The sequence below is a fragment of the Crotalus tigris genome, unplaced genomic scaffold (genome assembly GCF_016545835.1).
Source record: "Crotalus tigris isolate CLP2741 ecotype Arizona unplaced genomic scaffold, ASM1654583v1 scf7180000017947.1575755, whole genome shotgun sequence".
Classification (NCBI taxonomy): domain Eukaryota; kingdom Metazoa; phylum Chordata; class Lepidosauria; order Squamata; family Viperidae; genus Crotalus; species Crotalus tigris.
The window spans coordinates 593,482-614,184 of record NW_024096739.1 but is presented as its reverse complement, the minus strand read 5'-3'; the positions used below and the strand labels follow the sequence as shown (position 1 = coordinate 614,184).

At 38.6% G+C, this 20,703-nt stretch overlaps 1 protein-coding gene and 1 long non-coding RNA gene across 7 annotated transcripts in view; one reads left to right on the top strand and one right to left on the bottom strand.

The window, feature by feature from the left end:
- LOC120308776 (ubiquitin-conjugating enzyme E2 variant 1) overlaps positions 1-20,703 on the top strand; it is a 101,947-nt gene that overhangs the window by 19,585 nt on the left and 61,659 nt on the right. Inside the window, exons 3-6 of one of the 4 annotated variants that reach the window (XM_039345254.1) lie at positions 1,070-1,161; positions 2,780-2,924; positions 3,257-3,469; positions 4,162-7,451. In XM_039345254.1, coding sequence (XP_039201188.1) covers positions 1,070-1,161; positions 2,780-2,924; positions 3,257-3,469; positions 4,162-4,283 — 572 coding nt within the window. In that variant the 3' untranslated portion in view covers positions 4,284-7,451. Of the gene's footprint in view, positions 1-1,069; positions 1,162-2,779; positions 2,925-3,256; positions 3,470-4,161; positions 7,452-16,195; positions 16,311-19,288; positions 19,415-20,703 lie in introns of those variants that run through there. The other 3 variants (XM_039345257.1, XM_039345256.1, XM_039345255.1) reach the window with 3 other exon arrangements.
- Positions 3,489-16,189, bottom strand: LOC120308777. 3 transcript variants are annotated; one of them, XR_005556928.1, is made up of 5 exons: positions 16,104-16,189; positions 15,589-15,679; positions 11,452-11,484; positions 8,643-8,707; positions 3,489-3,639 (listed from the first exon to the last, which is right to left on the bottom strand). It is a non-coding gene; the product is annotated as an uncharacterized LOC120308777 (long non-coding RNA). The 3 variants fall into 3 exon arrangements; XR_005556927.1 differs by having other exon boundaries at positions 15,589-15,756; positions 16,104-16,171; XR_005556926.1 differs by lacking the exon at positions 16,104-16,189 and having other exon boundaries at positions 15,589-16,096.

Sequence of the window (20,703 nt, the reverse complement as noted above, 5' to 3'; positions counted from 1 at the left end):
AATGCTTTTAAAAGTTTTTAAGATCAACCTCCTTGGAATAAACCTAGCAGTTGTTAATCACCCTGTTTGGATAATGGGTGACCAGATTCAGTTAAAATCACATTTCTGTACCTCCCAATAGTCAATGTCTTATTTCCTGCACAATAAGCTTTCTCAACAAAACACGTGTTTTAATCAGACATAAATTATTTAGCCATTGATTTAATGAATCTTGTTTTAAGTGTTGCATTGTTGGCAGAAGTCTGTCACTCCTAACAAGCTCAAACCAGTTATTCATCATTGTCTGTGAAGAAAGTATGAACCAACTCAAAATATATCCTAGAACCTGAATAAAATAAAATTAATAAATATCCCAGAAAAAGGCAGTGGGAGATCGCTTCAGTGTTGTTGTCCCCAAAATGACAATATGACTTTGAAGTCACCAGATCCCAGCTCAGAGGAGACTTTTATGTATAGTGTACTGTAAGGGCTATGAAAAATAAGCATGTAGGTGTGTTGCATTTTGGAAATGCTTATTTATACTTATGAATGCTTGTGGGTTATGAAGTTGGGAAATAACATCTTCCAAAAGCTTACTTGTATATTGTACACAAAATAGACTGCATTATTTTAATTGACTGGGTTTGGACTTTGAAAAGGCCCACGGTTTGTGGTGATCAAAATTAAGGTCTTCTTTGATTTGAGCTTGATTGTTGGGACCATGTAGACCTGTAAGTTTCCTGACAATATGGAAGGGCCTTGCCATTGTCATTTTCTAGGTCTAGGATATTGTTTTAGCTTTCCAGTCTAGCCTATTACCCTGATAATCCTTGGTGGGCTCCCCTACAAGTACTAATTAGGCCCACTCTTGCTTTGCTTCTAAGCCTGTACATTACTCTATAAAGTTGACCAGGTGCTGCCACATGTTTGAATGGTTTATTTTGGAAAAGCATCACCATTACTGGCTGTTAAGTATCTGTCAAAACAGTACCTCTGTTTTATTGATATTCTTTAAAAATCACTATCTTTGTATTGCTCCAAATGTCTAATACTTCACTTTTCTATCCCTCCTTCCCCTTGTCTCTTAAAGTTGCAGGAGTCATTACTGCTGACTTTGTATCTGGTTTAGTGCACTGGGGAGCAGATACATGGGGATCTGTAGATCTGCCAATAGTTGGAAAGGTCTGACTTTTTTTTCTCTAGTGTGTGTGTAATATGTGTTTTGAATTCTATATAATTTGAGTGAGCTGTTAAGCTGTTATCTAGAGTAGGGGTGTCAAACTCGCAATGTCACATTGACATGTCACGACATATTGTGACTTTTTTGCCATTGCCGGCAATGGGGTGGGCGTGATTTCGCTATGATGCATCCAGCCCACAGGCCGGCAGTTTGACACCCCTGATCTAGAGCTTATGAGTTCAGTATACTTAAGATAGATAATAGTTGATGAAAAATCTCTACTGGGGTTCACATACTGTGCTAAACCTTAATATGTCTTAGATTAGATAAATTGTGCTAAACTATAATTGCCATAAACTACAGTTTATGACATAGCATGTTATAGTGAAACTAGATAATTACATCTTATTGAGTTAATCAAAGTTAAATAAACCATAGTCTTAGAGATTAATGATGATTTATAACTAACCTCTTATTCGAATGTCACAGCAAACCTTGTAAGTCAAGGATGGAAATGCAAGCACAAAGGGAAGAAAAGAAAGTGTGGTAGCCTCCAGCACCATTCACTAACCCTTCATTAATGTTTCATTGTGATATGTGAACCAATTCATCATTAATAAAACAGGTTGCTTTTAGGTATTTTAAAATAAGACAAAGATAAATTATCACTTTTTGGCTGTTTTCACAGAACATTCAGCCCTGGTTAGCATAGCTAATTTAGTAAATAAGTAACAATTGAATTGGCATAACAAAACCACTTTGTTTGACTTTGCATAACATGCTAAGTCACAAACTAAGAAATCATATTTTATCTCAGCACATTTTGTGAATTTAAGCTATGCTAGTTAATATTGAAACATCTTATTTAAGTGTTGTTTATTAAAGTGTTTAGCTTGTCTATAGTTTATGACTTCAAAATAGTTCCAGATTACATTTTTGGAGTATTTCCCATACTAGTTTATGTTATTATATACTTTATTCTTAATTCTAATGCCAGTGCCTTATTTGCAGATCATTCCCCCCATTCCAATTTTAATAACCTTGGTGCAATATATTAAAGTCCATATATATACAGTATTGAATTAAACATTCTAGATGGATGAATAAGAAAAAACAAAGAGCTGTCTGTAGGATATGCTTTATGTCTAGCTTTTAATATTACATTTATTTGCTTACATGGTACTCATACTGAGGAGGTAAAGAGGTTAGACTTGGGCTAATATAGTACTTGCAGTAAAGTGATAGTTAATATATAATCATTTGATACATTCAAATCTCAGTGCTGCTTTTGATTTCCTATGTTGCTTTAGATAACTTTTTAGTATATATTATTTGCATAGGGTCAAAATCCTGATAGGACAGGATGATGGCTCTTCTCTGATCCACAAATCAGGTACATCTACTGCTGGGGCCAAATTGGCAGTTCTGATGTCCCATTGATGCCACATACAAAGAGTGAGGGCTTTAACGGCCCCTCTCATTTTGATCTTTTTTTTGGACACTCCCCTGCAGTTATCTATTTAGGTATATACATAAGTAGATCAGTAAAATCTGTGGGTGCTAAGGCCTCATCTGAACTAAAAACTATAGTTTCATCTTTCTGCTTTTTACTACTTTCAGGCATTTATCAGACCTTTCAGAGAACATCACATTGATCCAACAGCAATTACCAGGCATGACTTCATAGAAACCAATGGCGATAACTGCATGTTGACGATAGCTCCGCTGGCAAACATGGCCTACAAATTAGCTTCTTTATCATCAGGTAAGTGGGAGTCCCACAGATCCACGAGGAAGCTAGACACAGTCTTCTAAAGAGTAGTGAGCAGGCTTCTGAAGACAATAGATTTAATTCTATACACATTTCCCAAAAAAGGTTAATGAAGCTTTTCATTATATGGAGTAAATAAAAGCGCAAGGGTAAACAGCGAATAAAGTAGGCAGTTCTGTATGTCTGTTATACAAATTGGAGTACGGTGTTACTTCTGATGCAAATGTTCTTTATTAGAGTGAACTTACTATGCAGTTGTATTGTAACACACAGTTTAGCTGCTGTTCAGTGAGAGTACAATAAATTCTGTATTCTCTTATTTTTAGAAGCATTACACCAAACATGTCCTTGGGAGTGCTACATCTTTGCCCTGTCTGTATTTGCAACCTTGACCAACCAAATTCACAAGTGGTCTCATACCTACTTTGGTCTTCCTCGCTGGGTAATTTTTCTGCAGGACTGGCATGTTATCCTACCACGGAAACACCACCGGATCCACCATGTGTCTCCTCATGAGACATATTTCTGTATTACGACAGGTAAAATGAAGTGACAAAAATTAAATTTCTATCTAGCTAAGTAGCCTCCTTAAGACACAGATGAACTGGTGGATTTCTGTAAGGTACTGAAAAAGAAAACAGCCGAGTGTTCTTGTTGTTGCTTAGTGTATGATTTCCTGTTCTGTTCCATGTCCTCCTCTGGGCTCTGGCTACACAGAGATCAAAGAGAGAAAAAAAATAATGGAAAATTAGAATTGACTAAAAAGGCTATTCCTACTAAATTGAACTGCTGTTCTCAGGTTCACATTCACTGTAAGTCATGGTTTACTGAATGTGTCAAGTCTGGTATGCTAAGCTATAAACCATAGCTTATAGATTCACATGTTAACCCCAAACATAATTTAGTGTGGTTTGATGTGTTTCAACTTGAGTTCAACAGACCTTAGATAAACCAGGAGATATTTTAATGTGTGAAGTTCACCATTAAAAGTCTGCCATTCTAAATGGCTTTGGAATGCTCTTGTATGGATTTCAATAATCAGAGGAATAATTTCAAAACAATTCCACAGTGTGAATAAAACTGAAAATTGCACCTTTCTCTGTTAAAATGACATCTTTATTTCTTACATTCATTTTATGCAATAGTATCTTAAAACAATTTAATTCAGTTACCAAAAATGCTGCTTGACAATTTACACTCACATATTGCTCCTCTTCTATAATCTTTCTAGGCTGGCTGAATTACCCACTGGAAAAAATGAGATTTTGGAGATTCATGGAAAATATCATTGAAGGACTGACAGGAGAAAAACCCAGAGCAGATGACATGAAATGGGCCCAGAAAATAAAATAACTCTTGCCAGGCTTCTGCTGTTGTGAAAACCTGTTGCCAATTTTTTTAAAAGAAAAAAAGCCATCAGCCAAATTAAAAGACTTGCAGAGAGTTAATGGACTAAAGCACAAAGCTTTTTAAAAAGTGCTAACAGACTGCAGTTAAAAGACTCACTCCTTAAAACAATACTTGAAAAATGCAAATGGATAATTCTTGTCTGTTACTGAGCACCTTCTGTTAGCCACATTTGCTGATAATTGAACATTGTCATCCTTGACACTTCAAAGCCATTAGCTGGAGAAGGCAGTGTACCTTCCTAGTAACATTTGTCATTGGCACTGTAATGTGTTGTATCAACATGAATTCCCACTCTGAAAACGATTTAAGGCCATATGGAATGGCAAAGTTCACAAACTAGCTCCCAGTTGCTACCTGAGAATCGGAGGGAAAGGTATTGTCATCACTTTAATGCACTTAGTGTTTGGTGCATCCTTCCAGTTGCTTCATCTTGCTATCATATCAAGACATTGCCCATATGGTGTGCAACAGAATATTTGGGAGTCTCAGCCTAGTTCATTAGCGTTACTTAAAACTGACAGTCTCCTAAAATAAAGATTTGTTCCATTCCTTGATATTTGAGCTGCCCATTGCTGTATCACCCTACAGTTAACTTTGTAGTAGTTTGGGATGGGAGTGAGGCGGGACAGAATTTGTGTTCTGCACAAATGTCAGACTCAATACCATTGGATCATGTAGTGTTCAGTAATTGGTTTTATTCACTTTGATTCCTCTTCCAAAATGTTTAAAATAGCTATAGAAAATTGGTCATTGTCAAATTTGAATGTTAGAAGGATTACATTAATGGTGTGTGTGATTAAGGTGCTTGCTCATTTCATGTAAATATCAAAGCCTTAATTACTTCTTCGGTGTAACATGGAATAATAATTTTAATGTGGTCTGAATGTATATAATTTATAACAAAGCAGTTCAATTATACTAATTGCATTTGTTAAGTCTTGTTGCCATTTTTGAGGGGAAGGGTAAAATTGCACCTCCAGGGGTTTTTTAAACAGCATACGCAAGCAAAATCAGCAGTGGGTTTTCTGTTTTGTATACAAGAGTGTCCTACAAAACACTTTTTATTTTTGTGATAGACTTCTGTGCCTTTTTAGGGAGATTAGAAGGCTAATCTGTGTCTAAAATGCAACTGTTTCTGGCTGTATTTTTTTAATTTAAGAAAAAGCTTGCACGTTCTCCCTCTTCCTTGTATGTTTGAGATTTTTCTGTTTAAGAACAAATTCTTAACTTCACACCCTGACTCTGATATGTCTTGCCTGGATAGCATTTTGCCTTTGGCACACTAAAATCTTAGTTTAAACAGAGAACACTAAAATTAACCAAATGGAAACTAAGAAAAGAGATTTAATTAAAAACCAGATGAAGGCAAACAAAAGAGATACATGTGCCACTTCTGAAGAACAATCCATAGAAAAAGTATCACAGAGAGTCTCTCAGCGTTACTGTGATAGCAGGATTTCTGATTAAGATTTTAAACCTTGGGACAAGTTTGAGTGTATTTCTTACTTGGAACAGTCCATTTTTGTTTTGGGGGGTGTTTTTTCCTTCAGGTCAGTGTTGATTCCTTTTGAATGCCTAAAGGAGTGCTTACAGTTTTCTTGGGAAGGATTTTTAGAAGTGGTTTTCCCTTGCTTCCTTCCTAGGGCTAAAAGTGACTGTCATTCAGTTGGCTTTGTGTTTTAAAGCAAGACTAGAATTCACAGTCTCCTTGTTTCTAGTCTAATGCCATAACAATAACAACAGTGAAGCATTTCAGTTTGTATTGTTCTACTGAAACATAGCTTTTAAATTATGGCTTTGAATTATCTCTCTCATACTCTGTGTGTGTCTGTGTACGTGCACATGCAAGTTGGCTGGGGAATTCTGGAAATTGAAGTCCTTAAATCTTAAAAGTTGAAAAATGTTGTAGGGTATCACAGAATTTTGAAAACCTGTCCACATTCCCTTCTGCCCTTTAACACCATCCAAATCACAGCATGGTCATTTTGAGCCTTTTCCTTCTGCTTTCTCCTTTCCCACAGGTGAGATGTCATTTTCTGTCTTATTAGCTAACAGCAATTCATGCTTGCAAATACTGGAACTTTGCCTTTTGCTACTATTTTATTCCATGGCCCAGAAATTCAGAGCAGTATAAATGAGTGTCAGATTACAGGGAAGAATAAAAAATCGTGTACATAGTAGACATTCTCCCTTTAGCCATGCAGGAAGGCAAATTCGTGGAAGCCCATTGGATCAGGTATAATGTACTCCCATGGAAGACTTTTTTCTAGACTGAGCCTTTTTTCCTCCAATTTAAGATGATGACTTCTCCAACCAGTATTTAAAAATATTGTAGTGAAAAGATTTATATTAGCTAGCTGAGAACTGAGAGAAGTCACCTCTTCTGTAGCAAAATTTTACTCCACAACACAAGGAACACAATTCTGATATGAGAAGATTCTCCCATGACCATTTGCAGGGTCAGCTTTGCTTACATGGGAAAAGCACTGAATGCTTCATTAAGTATCAGGTTTTATTTTGGAATATTACAGTAAAGTTTTGAACTGAATAACTGATACAAAAAATCACACTAGTTATTCTAGCTGATAAGCCACTTGGACCAAAGGCAGCGAAAGCAGCCAATCAACCACGTTGCCCTGGAAGTACTGATTGTACAAGAAAGGAACCCCTAAGCCTAGTGCTCTGCTCATGACTCTTGCCATATTATGATTTATATCAATGCTTGCAGAAACCAACTGTGCACCATTGACTTTACAGAGGGCCCATTTTGAGTGCAAGATCAAGGAAAAGTCTGCAACTGCCCACTTCTTGCTTGAACATACACTCCACCCACCCAAGGCAAGTCTCAATATTTATTTTTCCCTCTTTTTTTCCAAACCTACACTTTCTTACAACGTTATACTAAGGGAAGAAAATAGTTCCCTTAATTACAAGTAAACTTCATACTAGACCGGAATCTGAATTGGCATGTCTCCAGGTCTAGTTGAACAAAAACCAATAAAACATTCACACTTTTTTAATTGATTGTTTTTATTTTTCTATTCTGACTCTTAATTATGTTCCTAAGCTTTACCTGCCACAATAAATGTATTAAATGTTTGAAGGATCTGATAGATGTTTATGTTTCATTTGTTTTAGAAATAATTATTTTGCTGAAGTAATTTGCCAAACTAATTCTGTCAAAGATCATCTACGAAATCGTCCCAAAGGTGCTTTTCAAAAGGCAACAGGACTTTGTTTTTTTTTTTTCCTTGAAAACATTTCACTTCTCATCCAAGAAGCTTCTTCAGTTCAGGTTCTAGGATGAGAAATGAAATGTTTTCAAGGCCCCCCCCCCTAAAAAAAAAGTCCAGTCGCCCTTTGGGACAACCGTGACTTAGAACAGTGGTGGCGAACTTATGGCATGCGTGCCACAGGTAGCACGCAGAGCCCTCTGTGGGCACGCGCACCGTCGCCCCAGTCCTAGGCCTTCAGCTGGGTTTTATAAAACCTTTTCGCTTTAGGCCTCCGCTGCTGTGTGGAAAAAAAAAAAAAGTTCAATCAATCAATCAATTTCAACTTCTCGTAGGGAAAAAAAGATCTTGGAAAGTTGGAATTGATTGAACTTTTTAGTCCCACCCAATCTGCCGTTATCACCGAAGCCATGCCCACCCAATGGGCCACACCCACCCGGCACCCGACGATACATAAGTGGGTTTTGGGTTGCAGTTTGGGCACTCAGTCTCTAAAAGGTTCCCCATCATTGACCTAGAATGATTGAGAATCTCCAGACATTTATCTACAAAACTTAGATGTTTTCTGTTCATGCTTGGACATCAATTTCAAAGTTCATGGTGTTTTTTTTCTATGATGTTGTTTATGTTACAAAGATTTCAGAATCACTAGTATACAATTTTTCAGAAATATTGGGGAATGAGAGACCAAGAATTTAAGCCAGACTGTAATTAAAGTCCATTTCTAGCCTGGTAGCCATATTGAGCCAGGCATGAAAAGCAGAAATCTTAAAGAATACTATACTGATAAATGAACAGTTCTCACTGTCTCCACTGAAAGTCTCCAATGGATTGTATTATTGTGTATTATTAAGGTTGTCACATAGTGAGATATCAGACTAGATTTGGGTGTTTTGTCCACCTATCCAGTCGTTCCCAAGGACCCGGGATAGGAAGCGGTGGATGTTTGATGATCTTAAAGGTATAGTTGCAGAATGAAAGCTTTTCAGAAAGAAATATTTTCATACATAATTGTCTTAGCTTTTATTAAGCTAGTCTTGATAAAAAATAAAATAAGGGAATTCTGCACCTTTAAATTCACCTTTTCAGTTTCTCAACTTTGTCACAGCATCATTTTTAGGTAGTTGAAGACACCTGCTGGTCAAAGATAGATATTGCAACCATAAAAAACAAACATGGGAATATAGACATTCTTTTAAAGGGCTTGAATGTGCTGTTATTCCTGCTGATACTACATAATAAGTAACTCTAGAAAGACTCCATAACTTTAAAAGAAGTTGTTCTATCACTCAACTATTGAAGAAAAACACACCCCAAAGTAGTAACTCAAAAAAAAAAGAAAGAAATTAAATTCCTAATTCTGAATACCTGATTCGATATCAGTTGAACTGTAGGTAATCAAAAGCTAAATCCAAGTCAGCAGCATGATGCAGCTAGGGAAAAAAAGGCAAACGAGGCATCCACAGGGAAGGTCAACGTGGTGACTAGAACCACATGATTGAAGCCCTGTCATTTACATGTGTTGCTGTGAGCAGCATATTAAAAAAAAGATTACTGTTCAACCACACAAGTGTAGATTACCATTTTAATTTTTTTCATACTCATACACATAGCCTTAAAGGCAAATGTAATTTTAGAATGCACCCACAAGAGTAAACTTTCCAAAGCACAGGAAGAAAGTTCCTCTATGCTCAGTACTGGTCAGACCTCACTTTGAGTACTGTATGCATTCTGGGCACCAAGCTCTAAGGACTAAGAGCTGTTGAAGGACAATTAAAGAGAATGAAAACTAAATCTAGTGAAGAAGGCTTGAGGGAGCTAGACATGCTTTGCCCTGGAAAAAATAAAGTGGAAATCTGATAGTGTTCTTCAAATATCTGAAATGAAGTTATACAGAAGAGGGTGAAGATCTATTCACACACATTGATTCCAGGCAGCTTACAACATGAAAAATCCACAGTATAAACTCCAAATAACCTCACCCTCTCATTGCAGCAACAAACACAAACCAACCATTTGATCAGCTCCATATAAATCTGGGATCCCCAGGTCTGCTGACAGAATGATGTTTTCAAGGTCTTCCAGAAAAATATCAAGGTGGGAACCAATCCTATCTCCTCTCAAATTTATTTTATTTATTTATGAGACCTATATACCGCTTTAAGTGCAAGCACTCTCTAAGCGGTGTACACCAGTAAGCAATGTATATATATATATATATTTACATTGCCCCCAACAATCTGGGTCCTCATTTTACCTACCCCGGAAGGATGGAAGGCTGAGTCAACCTTGAGCTGGTGAGATTTGAACCGCTGACCTGCTGAACACAGTCAGCTAAAGTGGCCTGCAGTACTGCACTCTAACTGCTGCGCCACCTCGGCTCGAATGCAGCACACAAAATAATAGATTTGGATTCCAGTAGGGCAGATTCCAGCTGAATGTGTGTTAAAAACTTTCTTAACAGGAAGAGCAGCTAGCAATGGAATCAGTGATTTATAGAGTGGAATTGAGCTCTTCATTGGATGTGGTAAAGTGGATATCAATAATCTGTCAGGAATATTTTAACTTGAATTCTTGAGGAAAACAGGAAGTCAAAATTCTAGCTTTCCCACTGAGGTTTTAAGTGCAACTATAGCATGTGAACTGCTGCAGTTATAATATGTATGGGTTGTTCTATGTCAGTAATTTTCTGACGTTCAGAATTAATTCTCCCTAGAGGGTTTTAGTAAGGATGGTGGTTTACATTCCTTCCCTAGTGATATTACAGAAGAGCCAAATAGTCCAAAGATGGGGAAATATGATCAGAAATTTTCAATCTCCCAGATTTGTACTGGGACTACAGCAGGACTTCAACAAACACCCTCTTGAGTTTCCATGATTTCTGCTAGAACAGCGATTCCCAACCTTTTCTATACCCTGCATCCCTAGAACACTTCTGATATATTCTCGCTCCCCTTACAAAAGTAATAAACTTATTTTAAAAAATGTTGAATGACGTGAACATAAAAAATAATTTTGAAACTTCTAAATCCAAGTTTTCGCACCCCCTGGAATATCATCTTGCACCCTAAGGGGGAGCGAGCACCCCTGGTTGGGAACCTCTGTGCTAGAACATACAAATCACAGTTTAATTTGTATTGATGGTTTGGAACCGTATTCACTGGGAAAGTGGCCAGTTTCCATAGGAATCAAGCAGCATCTTTTCTTTGTATACATCATTTTTTCTCAACCATGGTATCTTCAAGATGTGTGAATTTCAACTACTGAAGTCCACATACTTTCAAGCTGCTAGGCTGATAAGCACTGGTATACACCATTAGTAGATTTTATTATCTTCTTAGAGCTCTCTTCCCTTTGCCATTTTGGCCCAATGTTGTAAAATATATATTTCCAGAGTCTTTTAACATTCTGAGTAGTGCCATGCTTATTTGAACTCCCCTGCTCCGTTCTTCTGATCTAAAAAGACTTTCCGACTGAGGTCAACTCCTGGTAATAACACAGACACAGTCATGTAATTTTGGTAGCAACAATGTGAAAGTGGTTTGCCTTTCTTCAGGATGTTTTTCTAACCTAGTCTGGGAAAACCTACCCACATAGATTTTCTAGCTAACTAGTTTTCAAACTAAACAATTCTGATTTACTTAGGCCTTTTTCTTTTTATTTGGAGATTAGCCAAGATCAACTAGGCACAGCCACCCACAGTGAACCTTCCCATCTACATCATAGCAGTTTTGAGAGGGGGAGGTTCTGTTTTAATGGGTCAGTTTTACCTGAATACAGAAAATTATTATTTCTGGTGATTAGGTTTTGAATGGAGATTTGGAACAGTGTTTAAAGACATTCAGCCAGAAACCCAGAGATAATGAGTCTAATCCTACCTTAGGCGCAGGGGCAGTCTTCCTCTTTCAGCCCTAGGAGGAAAAAGAAAGCAAAGGCAAATTGTTTTAAAAAGTTCCAAGAAAATTGAAGATTTGTCCATGTAGTCACCAGTAGTCAATACTGGCTCGAAGGCACAAAATTATTTTCAAGGAAGGGGTCCCGCTGCCTTCTCTCTGCAATGCAACTAATTACTGTATATGCAGCCAAGCCAAGCCTTCATGTTGTATAGGTCTAGATTCAAAGGGTCTAAATCTGTACAGGTAGTCTTCAACTTATGACCATAACTGAGCCCAACATTTATGTTTCTAAGTGAGAAATTTGTTAAATGGGTTTTGTCCCATTTTATGACTTTTTTTGCAACATTTGTTAAGTGGATCACGACAGTTGTTAATAATAATAATTATTATTATTATTATTATTATTGATGATGATGATGATAATGATGTTGGAAGGCACGTTGGGGGTCATCTACTCCAGAGGTCAATCTTTTGGGCACCAGGGACCAGTTCCGTGGAGAAAGGTTTTTCCATGGACCAGAAAGTGCGTGGTTTTGTGTGCTGCCTGAATCCCATGGATGGGGCTTTGCTTGTTTGTGTGGACCGGTTGCTGGCATGCTGCAGCCCGGTACCGGTCCACGAACCAGGGGTTGGGGACCCCTGATCTAGTCCAACTCCTTGCTCAGGCAGGAAACCCTATATTATTTCAGACAAATGGCTGCCCAGTCTCTTCTTAAAAACTTCCAGTGTTGGAGCATTCACTTCTGAAGGCAGGTTGTTTCACTGGTTAATTGTTCTGTCAGGAAAATTCTCCTTAGTTCTGGGTTGCTTCTCTCTTTAGTTAGTTTCCATCCATTGCTTCTTGTCTTGACTTCAAATGCTTTGGAGAATAGCTTGACTCCCTCTTCTTTGTGGCAGCTCCTGAGATATTGGAACACTGCTATCCTGTCACCCCTCGTCCTTCTCTTCATTAAACTAGACATACCCAATTCCAGCAACCGTTCCTTATATGTTTTAGCCTCCAGTCCCCTGATCATCTTTGTTGCTCTTCTCTGTACTCTTTCTAGAGTCTCAACATCTTTTTTAGAATGTGGTGACCAAAACTGGATGCAGTATTCCAAGTGTGGCTTTACCAAGTGTGGCCTTATCAACAACACAATTTTGAGTGAATCTGGTTTCTCCACTGACTTTGCTTGTCAGGTTACAAAAGGTGATCACATGATCCTGGGACACTGCAAATGTCATAAATATGGTGGCAAGAAGGTGACAAGCAACAGGGAAAAAGCAGAACTATTTAACTCGGTTTTTGCATCTGTCTTTACACAAAGGGAAAAAACAGTCCAACCTATCAAAAATAGTGCCATAAAAAACAGATTAGAAACACAAGTTAAGATAGGCAAGAAAATGGTAAGTGAGCACCTGTCCAGCCTAGACAAGTTCAAATCACCAGGACCAGATGGATTACGCCCCAAGATTCTCAAGGAACTGGCAGATGTGATTTCAGAACCACTGAACTATATTTTTCAAAGATCCTGGAGCACTGGGGAACTACCACAGGACTGGAAGAAAGCTGATGTAGTTCCCATCTTCAAAAAACGGAAAAAAATAGATCCAGGAAACTATAGATCTATCAGCCTGATCTCAATACCTGGGAAGATTCTGGAAAAAATAATCAAACAACTATCAGTGAACACTTAGAGGCAAACAAAGTTATTACTAAAAGCCAACATGAGTTTGTCAAAAACAGATCATGTCAGACAAACCTTATTACATTCTTTGACCAAGTGACAAAATTAGTGGACCACAGGAATGCTGTGGATATAATTTACTTGGACTTCAGTAAGGCATTTGATAAAGTAGATCACAATCTACTACTTGATAAGATAGAAAAATGTGGGTTAGACAGCATCACCACCAGATGGATTCGTAGCTGGCTGACCATCCGGTCCTCAATGGAATTGCATCCACATGGAGGGGATCTGTTCTAGGCCCAGTGCTCTTCAACATCTTCATCAATGATTTGGATGAGGGGATAGATGGGAAACTCATCAAATTTGCAGATGACACCAAGCTGGCAGGAATAGCCAACACTCCAGAAGATAGGCTTAAGATACAGGAGGATCTGGACAGATTTGAACACTGGGCGCTATCTAACAAAATGAAATTCAATGGTGAAAAAAGTAGGCAAGAAAAACCAACTGTACAGGTATAGTATAAGTCAGGGGTAGGCAACCTCTGCTCTTTTATGACTCATGGACTTCAACTCTCCAATTCTGGGAGTTGAAGTCCATGAGTCATAAAAGAGCAGAGGTTGCCTACCCCTGGTATAGGTGGTATCTTGTTCAATAGTGTGCTGCAGCTGTCAAAAAAAGCCAACACAGTGCTAGGCTGCATTAACAGAGGATCCATAATAGTAGTAGTAGTAGTAGTAGTAAAGTTGGAAGGGACCTTGGAGGTCATCTAGTCCAACCCCCTGCTCAGGCAGGAAACCCTATACCATTTCAGACAAATGGCTGTCCAGTCTCTTCTTAAAAACCTCCAGTGTTGGAGCATTCACCACTTCTGGAGGCAGATTGTTCCACTAGTTAATTGTTCTAATTGTCAGGAAGTTTCTCCTTAGTTCTAGGTTGCTTCTCTCCTTGCTTAGATTCCACCCGTTGCTTCTTATCCTGCCTTCAGGCGCTTTGGAAAATAGCTTGACTCCCTCTTCTTTGTGGCAGCCCCTGAGATATTGGAACACTGCTATCATGTTCCCACTCGTCCTTCTCTTCATTAAACTAGACATACCCAATTCCAGCAGCCGTTCTTTATGTGCTTTAGCCTCCAGTCCCCTAATCATCTTTGTTGGTCTTCTCTGTACTATATCTAGAGTCTCAACATCTTTTTTACATCGTGCTAACCAAAACTGGATGCAGTATTCCAAGTGTGGCCTTACCAAGGCATTGTAAAGTGTTATTAACATGTCACATGATCTTGATTCTATCCCTCTGTTAATGCAGCCTAGCACTGTGTTGGCCTTTTTGGCAGCTGCAGCACACTGCTGGCTCATATTTAGGTGATTGTCCACTAGGACTCCGAGGTCCCTCTCATAGTTACTACTATTCAGCAAGGTATCCCCTATACTATAGCTGTGCATTTGGTTTTTCTTGCCTAAATGTAGAACCTTGCTTTTTTCACCATTGAATTTCATTTTGTTAGATAGCGTCCAGTGTTCAAGTCTGTCCAGATCCTTCTGTATCTTAAGTCTGCCTTCTGGAGTGTTGGCTATTCCTGCCAGCTTGGTGTCGTCTGCAAATTTCATGAGTTTGATAAATTTGATAAATCACAAGAAGTATTAATACCACTTTACAATGCCTTGGTAAGACCACACTTGGAATACTGCATCCTGTTTTGGTCACCACGATGTAAAAAAGATGTTGAGTCTCTAGAAAGAGTACAGAGAAGAGCAACAAAGATGATTAGGGGACTGGAGGCTAAAACATATAAGGAACGGTTGCTGGAATTGGGTATCTCAGGGGTTGCCACAAAGAAGAGGGTGTCAAGCTATTCTCCAAAGTGCCTGAAGGCAGGACAAGAAGCAACAGATGGAAACTAATCAAGGAGAAAGGCAACCTAGAACTAAGGAGAAACTTCCTGTGGAACAACCTGCCTCCGGAAGCAGTGATTGCTCCAACACTGGGAAGTTTTTAAGCGACTAGACATCCATTTGTCTGAAATGATATAGGGTTTCCTACCTGAGCAGGGGGTTGGACTAGATGACCTCCAAGATCCCTTCCAACTGTATTATTATTGTTATTGTTAGTTGTTAAGCATGTGAATTTTAATCACGTGACCATGGGGATACTGCAACGGTAGTGTGAAAAATGGTCATAAATCACTTTTTTTCACTGCTATTGGAACTTTGGACGTCACTAAACTGTTGTAAATGGAGGACTGCCTGTACTTCTCAACCTCAGAAGCTTTAGGTTTAGCCTGTGTAAACTTCAACTCCCAGAATTTCTCAGGAGGCATGCCTGGCTGGAGGATTCTGACAGCTGAAGTCAAACATCTTAAAAGATTGTAAGATTGGGGAGACACTGGTCTTTTGCAACATACTAGATTTCTCAAATATGGGAATTTTGAAACCATTGTTTTACTTACGATCCAAACTTCATGTCCTTCAAATGCGATGGACCATCTTCCTTATTATCCACAGTCAACCTAACACCAGACTGGGGAAAACTGCCGCATTCTACAGAAAATACGTTTTCATGTTTTGTGTGCAGACATATCCAACGTAAAACTGGCGATGAGAAGAGGGGCTAATTTCTGTGCAATAATAGGACAGGCATTTCGCATGAAACTACATATTAGGCAAACCAACTAGAAATTAGGCTTTCAGGAAGGAAACTCTTATATTGGCTATTAAGTCGCTTTCGTGCTTCCTGATTTATTATGCCAGCCTGGGCTCTACATCTCCGTAATTCAAGCTAGAGAGATTTACTCCGGCAGCAGTTTTTTCCACCAATCTTTTTTCTTCCAAGCCCTCCCCTCAAAAAATACCCTTCTGTGGCTGCTCCCAAATTTTAACTCCCTACAAGGCTGATTAGAAAGTGAAACGTGCCCTCCCGGATGTGCTCGTTTCCAAATAGTATATTTGCACCAGAAAAACAAACCCCAACTCAGAAGTGGAGAGGCTTTGGTCTGGGTGGCCTGCGGCTGTCGCCTTTTCTTCCTGTCTTGCGCCCGCCCGCTCTCCGGCTGCCGCAGCCACTTGCCTTAGCCGCAGCAGCAATTCTCTTCCCGCGTTGAAGTGACGTGAGCGGTGGGGAGGGCGGCCTTGGAGCGACAGCGGCGCAAGATGGCGGCCACCACGGGCTCGGGTGAGCGGGGACCGGTAGTCCAGGCCAGCTTGGCCCGTGAGAGGAAGGCGCTCCTCGGCGGGAAGGGAAAGGGAGTTGGCAGCTCTGGCGGGGCTCTCTTCTCCTGGGAGAGGGGGACTCAGAAGGCGTCCCCGCGGGCTTCCAACCAGCCGGGCTCGCCGGCTGGGTGTGTCTGGGGCCCGAGGGTCATGCTGCCGTATATGGGCTGGAACCCATCTAGGCGACCGGCAGGGTGCTAGCAAGGAGAGACAAGGAAGTATTGAATCTTTACCTCCATCTAGTGGCCAGCCGTGTTTTGACAGCCCAGGCGCGGGAGCCATAGCGAGGGGCGGTGGCCTGGGGAGTCAGTATCCCCGAGGAATGGGTGAAGGGGCGATTTTTTTGAGGCTGGGCTAGAAGGCGGTGAGCAGCCTGTTGGTGTGGCAGGAGAGCCCATGGGGGCCGGGAGATGGAAGGGAAGGGAGAGAGTCTGTTGGTAAAGGAACGATCAGAGGTGGAGAGAGTCTAAGGAAACCTTCTAGGCTGGGAGACTGACAGGTTCCTTTAGATGTAGAGCTGGTGGGTTTCAACTCCCATCATCCCCTGCTGTATGAATGATGGGAATTGGAGCTTGCCCATTTTACACCAGAAATTAGAAAAAGCAAGTGGTTGGGATGCGGGAGGAAATGTATATAATAACTGGCAGCTTTTTGGAAGAATAATTGCAGGAATTGGGTATGTAGTCTAGTGAAAAGAACTATGGGTGACATGATAGCAATGTTGCAATATTTGAAGGGCTGTCACAAAGAAGAGGGGGTCAACCTATTCTCCAAAGCACCTGAAAGCAAGACAAGCAATGGATGGAAAGTGAACAAAGAGAGAAGCCACCTAGAACTAAGGAGAAATTTCCTGACAGTAAGAACAATCAACCAGTGGAACAGCTTGCCTTCAGAAGTTGTGGGTGCTGCAACACTGGAGGCTTTTAAGAAGGGATTGGACAACCATTTGTCTAAAATAGTATAGGGTCTCCTGCTTAAGCAGGGGATTGGGTTAGAAGACCTCCAAGATCCTTTCAAACTCTGTTATTCTGTATTTTGCAAAAGTGATGATTCCCTAAAACAATCCAATGTTTTAGACATGAATTATACATGTTTGTTATTTGACAGATCTATGATTGAAGAGATGATTGCTGAGGGAACCTTGTAGCTGGATAAGATTTTGACCTTGGTTGTCTGTTCAAGCCAAGTTTTTAAATACTACTGTTTGCTTTCAGTTGGTTTTAAGAAGACTCTATAGTCTTTACCGGCTTGTTGTAAGCAACAGAGATTATGAGGACAATCTGGAGACTGTTGAGGTGTTTACAGACAAGAGTTCTATTCTACATCTGCTTATTACCATTCACTGAATTTGATGAGAGTTCAAATAACATTATATTCCAATTATGACTTGTGACTTCCCCATAGCTTTTCCTGTCTCGGTTTATTATCAGAGAAAATGTAGAGAAAAAGAAGAAGTAGCTAACTGATATATTTTGCATATAAGCCACATGGTGGGGGTGGTTCCTAGCTTGATTCGGAAAGTATTGTCTCTGGGGAAAGTAATTGCTCAGGTGGGTAGATACTACTGGTAACAAATTTATTTGTGTAGAATTTTTTTTTCAATTCAAAATTTTCCAGGAAACCTACATCTTTGTCTACAGCACAAAGTTGTAAACATTATTGCCAGAAGTTGTAGTGATGGCTTAAAAGGATATTAGGCAAATAAATGGAGGAAATTGTCCAGTATGTCTGGAGAATCAGATTTGGACAGCATTGATGTAGATCACATGATCTTAATAGGGTCTCAATGAATTAATAATGGGTTCAGAAAGGGCTGATGCCAAATAAAATGTTGAAAAACTTGTTCTACATAATACTTCATAAGAGTGAGTAACAATTTTTTTTTTTTTTGCCAAATTAAAAGCTTTTATCCCTAAAATGGAATTTCCTTGTGTTCTGTTGAAAAAGTGACCAAAGAGGATTGGGTGTTGAGAGCTCTCTATGGAGATGATTGTTTCAAATGAGAGGGTAAAGGATAAATATATTTCTAAAGCAGACATTTTTAGTAAAAAAGCATTCTGTGGCAACCTGATGTCTATATAAGTGAAGTGAAGTGATAAGAAATGCTAACATATTAATTATGCAGTCCTACGAATGTTGACTCATAAATCCTATTTATTGAGAATTATTTTTGTGAAAGTTCACAATGACTCCAGCCTAATAAAGACATCCTTTATTCATCAACATTAATATAGATAACTGGCTTCTATGATATTAGACTACTGTACTTGTCCATTTAGGTTAAGATTAAGTATTCTAATTAATTGATTGTCCCTAGAGTCTAAAGCGTTTATTTACTATCTGATCCAGCTGGAATCTCTCTGTACAAAAAAGGTGCCAAATCACCAAGCTGTAATTTATCCAGTAGCTTGCCTATCCTGGGGCAGTAGAAGAAAGAAGCATCTTTTAGGGTAGGAATCTGATGTATTGTATCTTTAGAGGAAGTAGCTATTTCTTGGTCTTCATTTTGGAGGAAATGATTGGTCATAGACTGAAACACATCACATAAATTGGAAGAGAAAGAATATCTAGGTCACATTTGCTAATGATATGCATGTACCCAGTAGAACAGGTAACAAATCTTTCACTTGAGCTCATAAAAATTATTCTCTTTCCTGCATTTTAGTTTTCAGTTTGAAATTTATATAGAAGAAATTAAGTCTAACTGGTAATTATTTTGGTTTATAAAACTGCTTTTTATAGTCTATTTAGTGATAATTTTAAATAAAAATCAAAAGATAAGTACATTGCATTTAATGCTGATTTAACCGCTTTATGTCAAAGCACTTTAAATTTTCTTTTCCCCCTGACATGAAGGAAATCAAGAATTGTCTCATCCTGTATTTTGATAGTGGTAATGGGGTGATGCCTGACATCTTTGTTATTTGATTGTATTTATAGTGGACCTGTTGAACAATACAGCAAAGACCAATCTGGATATCAGTGAACATTCCTGCTTCCAACTATTGGCTTACCTTGTCCCCAACAACCCAGCCAGAAAATAGTCGTCCATGGTTTGGTTTAAATGTAATGTGTCTGATTGAAGCTGACTAATTGATTTGATATAGCTATCTTTGCATTGCTTGTATCTGATAAGTCATGCTTAGGATATATGTTATCCAAATGCATGAAGTTTTTAATTCATTTCAAAATCATTTTGTTATATCACTGAATGTAATGTATTCCCGAACACAACCAAAATGACTGTTCTTTAATTTTACAATAAAATACTATTCTTCAGAGTTCACTAGAATAGTATGTTCAAATGCTTCTTTGGCTTGTGCACTACTCTGAAGTTGTATTTGCACACTGTTTGATAATCCAAAACCCCACTGACAAAGGAAGTAGCATACCATTCTAAACCTGTATGAACTTGTCTGAATGCTAAGATTAGCTATGGAAGCCTTCTCTCATGTGCCTACCAATTAGATCTGTCAGATGAGTAGGGACAAAAGACAGGATCTGCCATCCTATTAATTTGTTTTCAATCCTTGGAGGTTTTATTCCATTGTTTTCTCTGTTATATTTTAACACTTAATTATTATTTTTATTTGTATCATGTTTTTAGTTTGTTGTATTCTATACTTTTATTTTGTAAACTGCTTTGAGAATATTATCTTTTAAAAGGGTATAAAATATTGTAATTATAATAAAGTTACATGATCATATAGATATTTATTACATTTGCATCTTCTTTTCATGGATTTAATTCCTTCTATCATTATAATTCTTGAGAAAGAGATAAAATGAGATACTGTTAATGGCCAAAGATATGCTGTTTTTTAAATTCAGATCCAGTATTTTAACCACTGTATCATACTGTTTCTCAGGTTTCCCTGTCTGAGCAGATAAGTCAACAAAAATATATAGCAGCAATAGCAACAATTTTTGAATTAGGAAATGAAAATTTTTAAGTTAATTCATAATACCACTGTTGTTAGTATCAGCATTCTTTTTAGTAGTTCCATCGTTCTGGTCAAATGTGCCGCTTGGAAGTTGTATTTTAGAAATGTCTTCCTACAAACCTACTGTTTCAGCAGCCACATTTGAAACATTGAGATCTTTATTTTCGACCTTTGTACCTGCATATTGGACTTTGTTCTTGATACAACAACTTTGCATTACCAGCCTAAAGCTATAAGATGTGGCAGTGCTCTATATGCTATCTTGGATACTGATTTATGATGCAGAAAGACTTGAGTTTGGTCTGTTTCATAAAATATTCTGATATGGGAATCCCTTCCATCTTGTGAAGTGTTGATTGATTAATTGATTATGTGCAATCAAGTAGGGATCAACTCTTAGAAATCCATAGA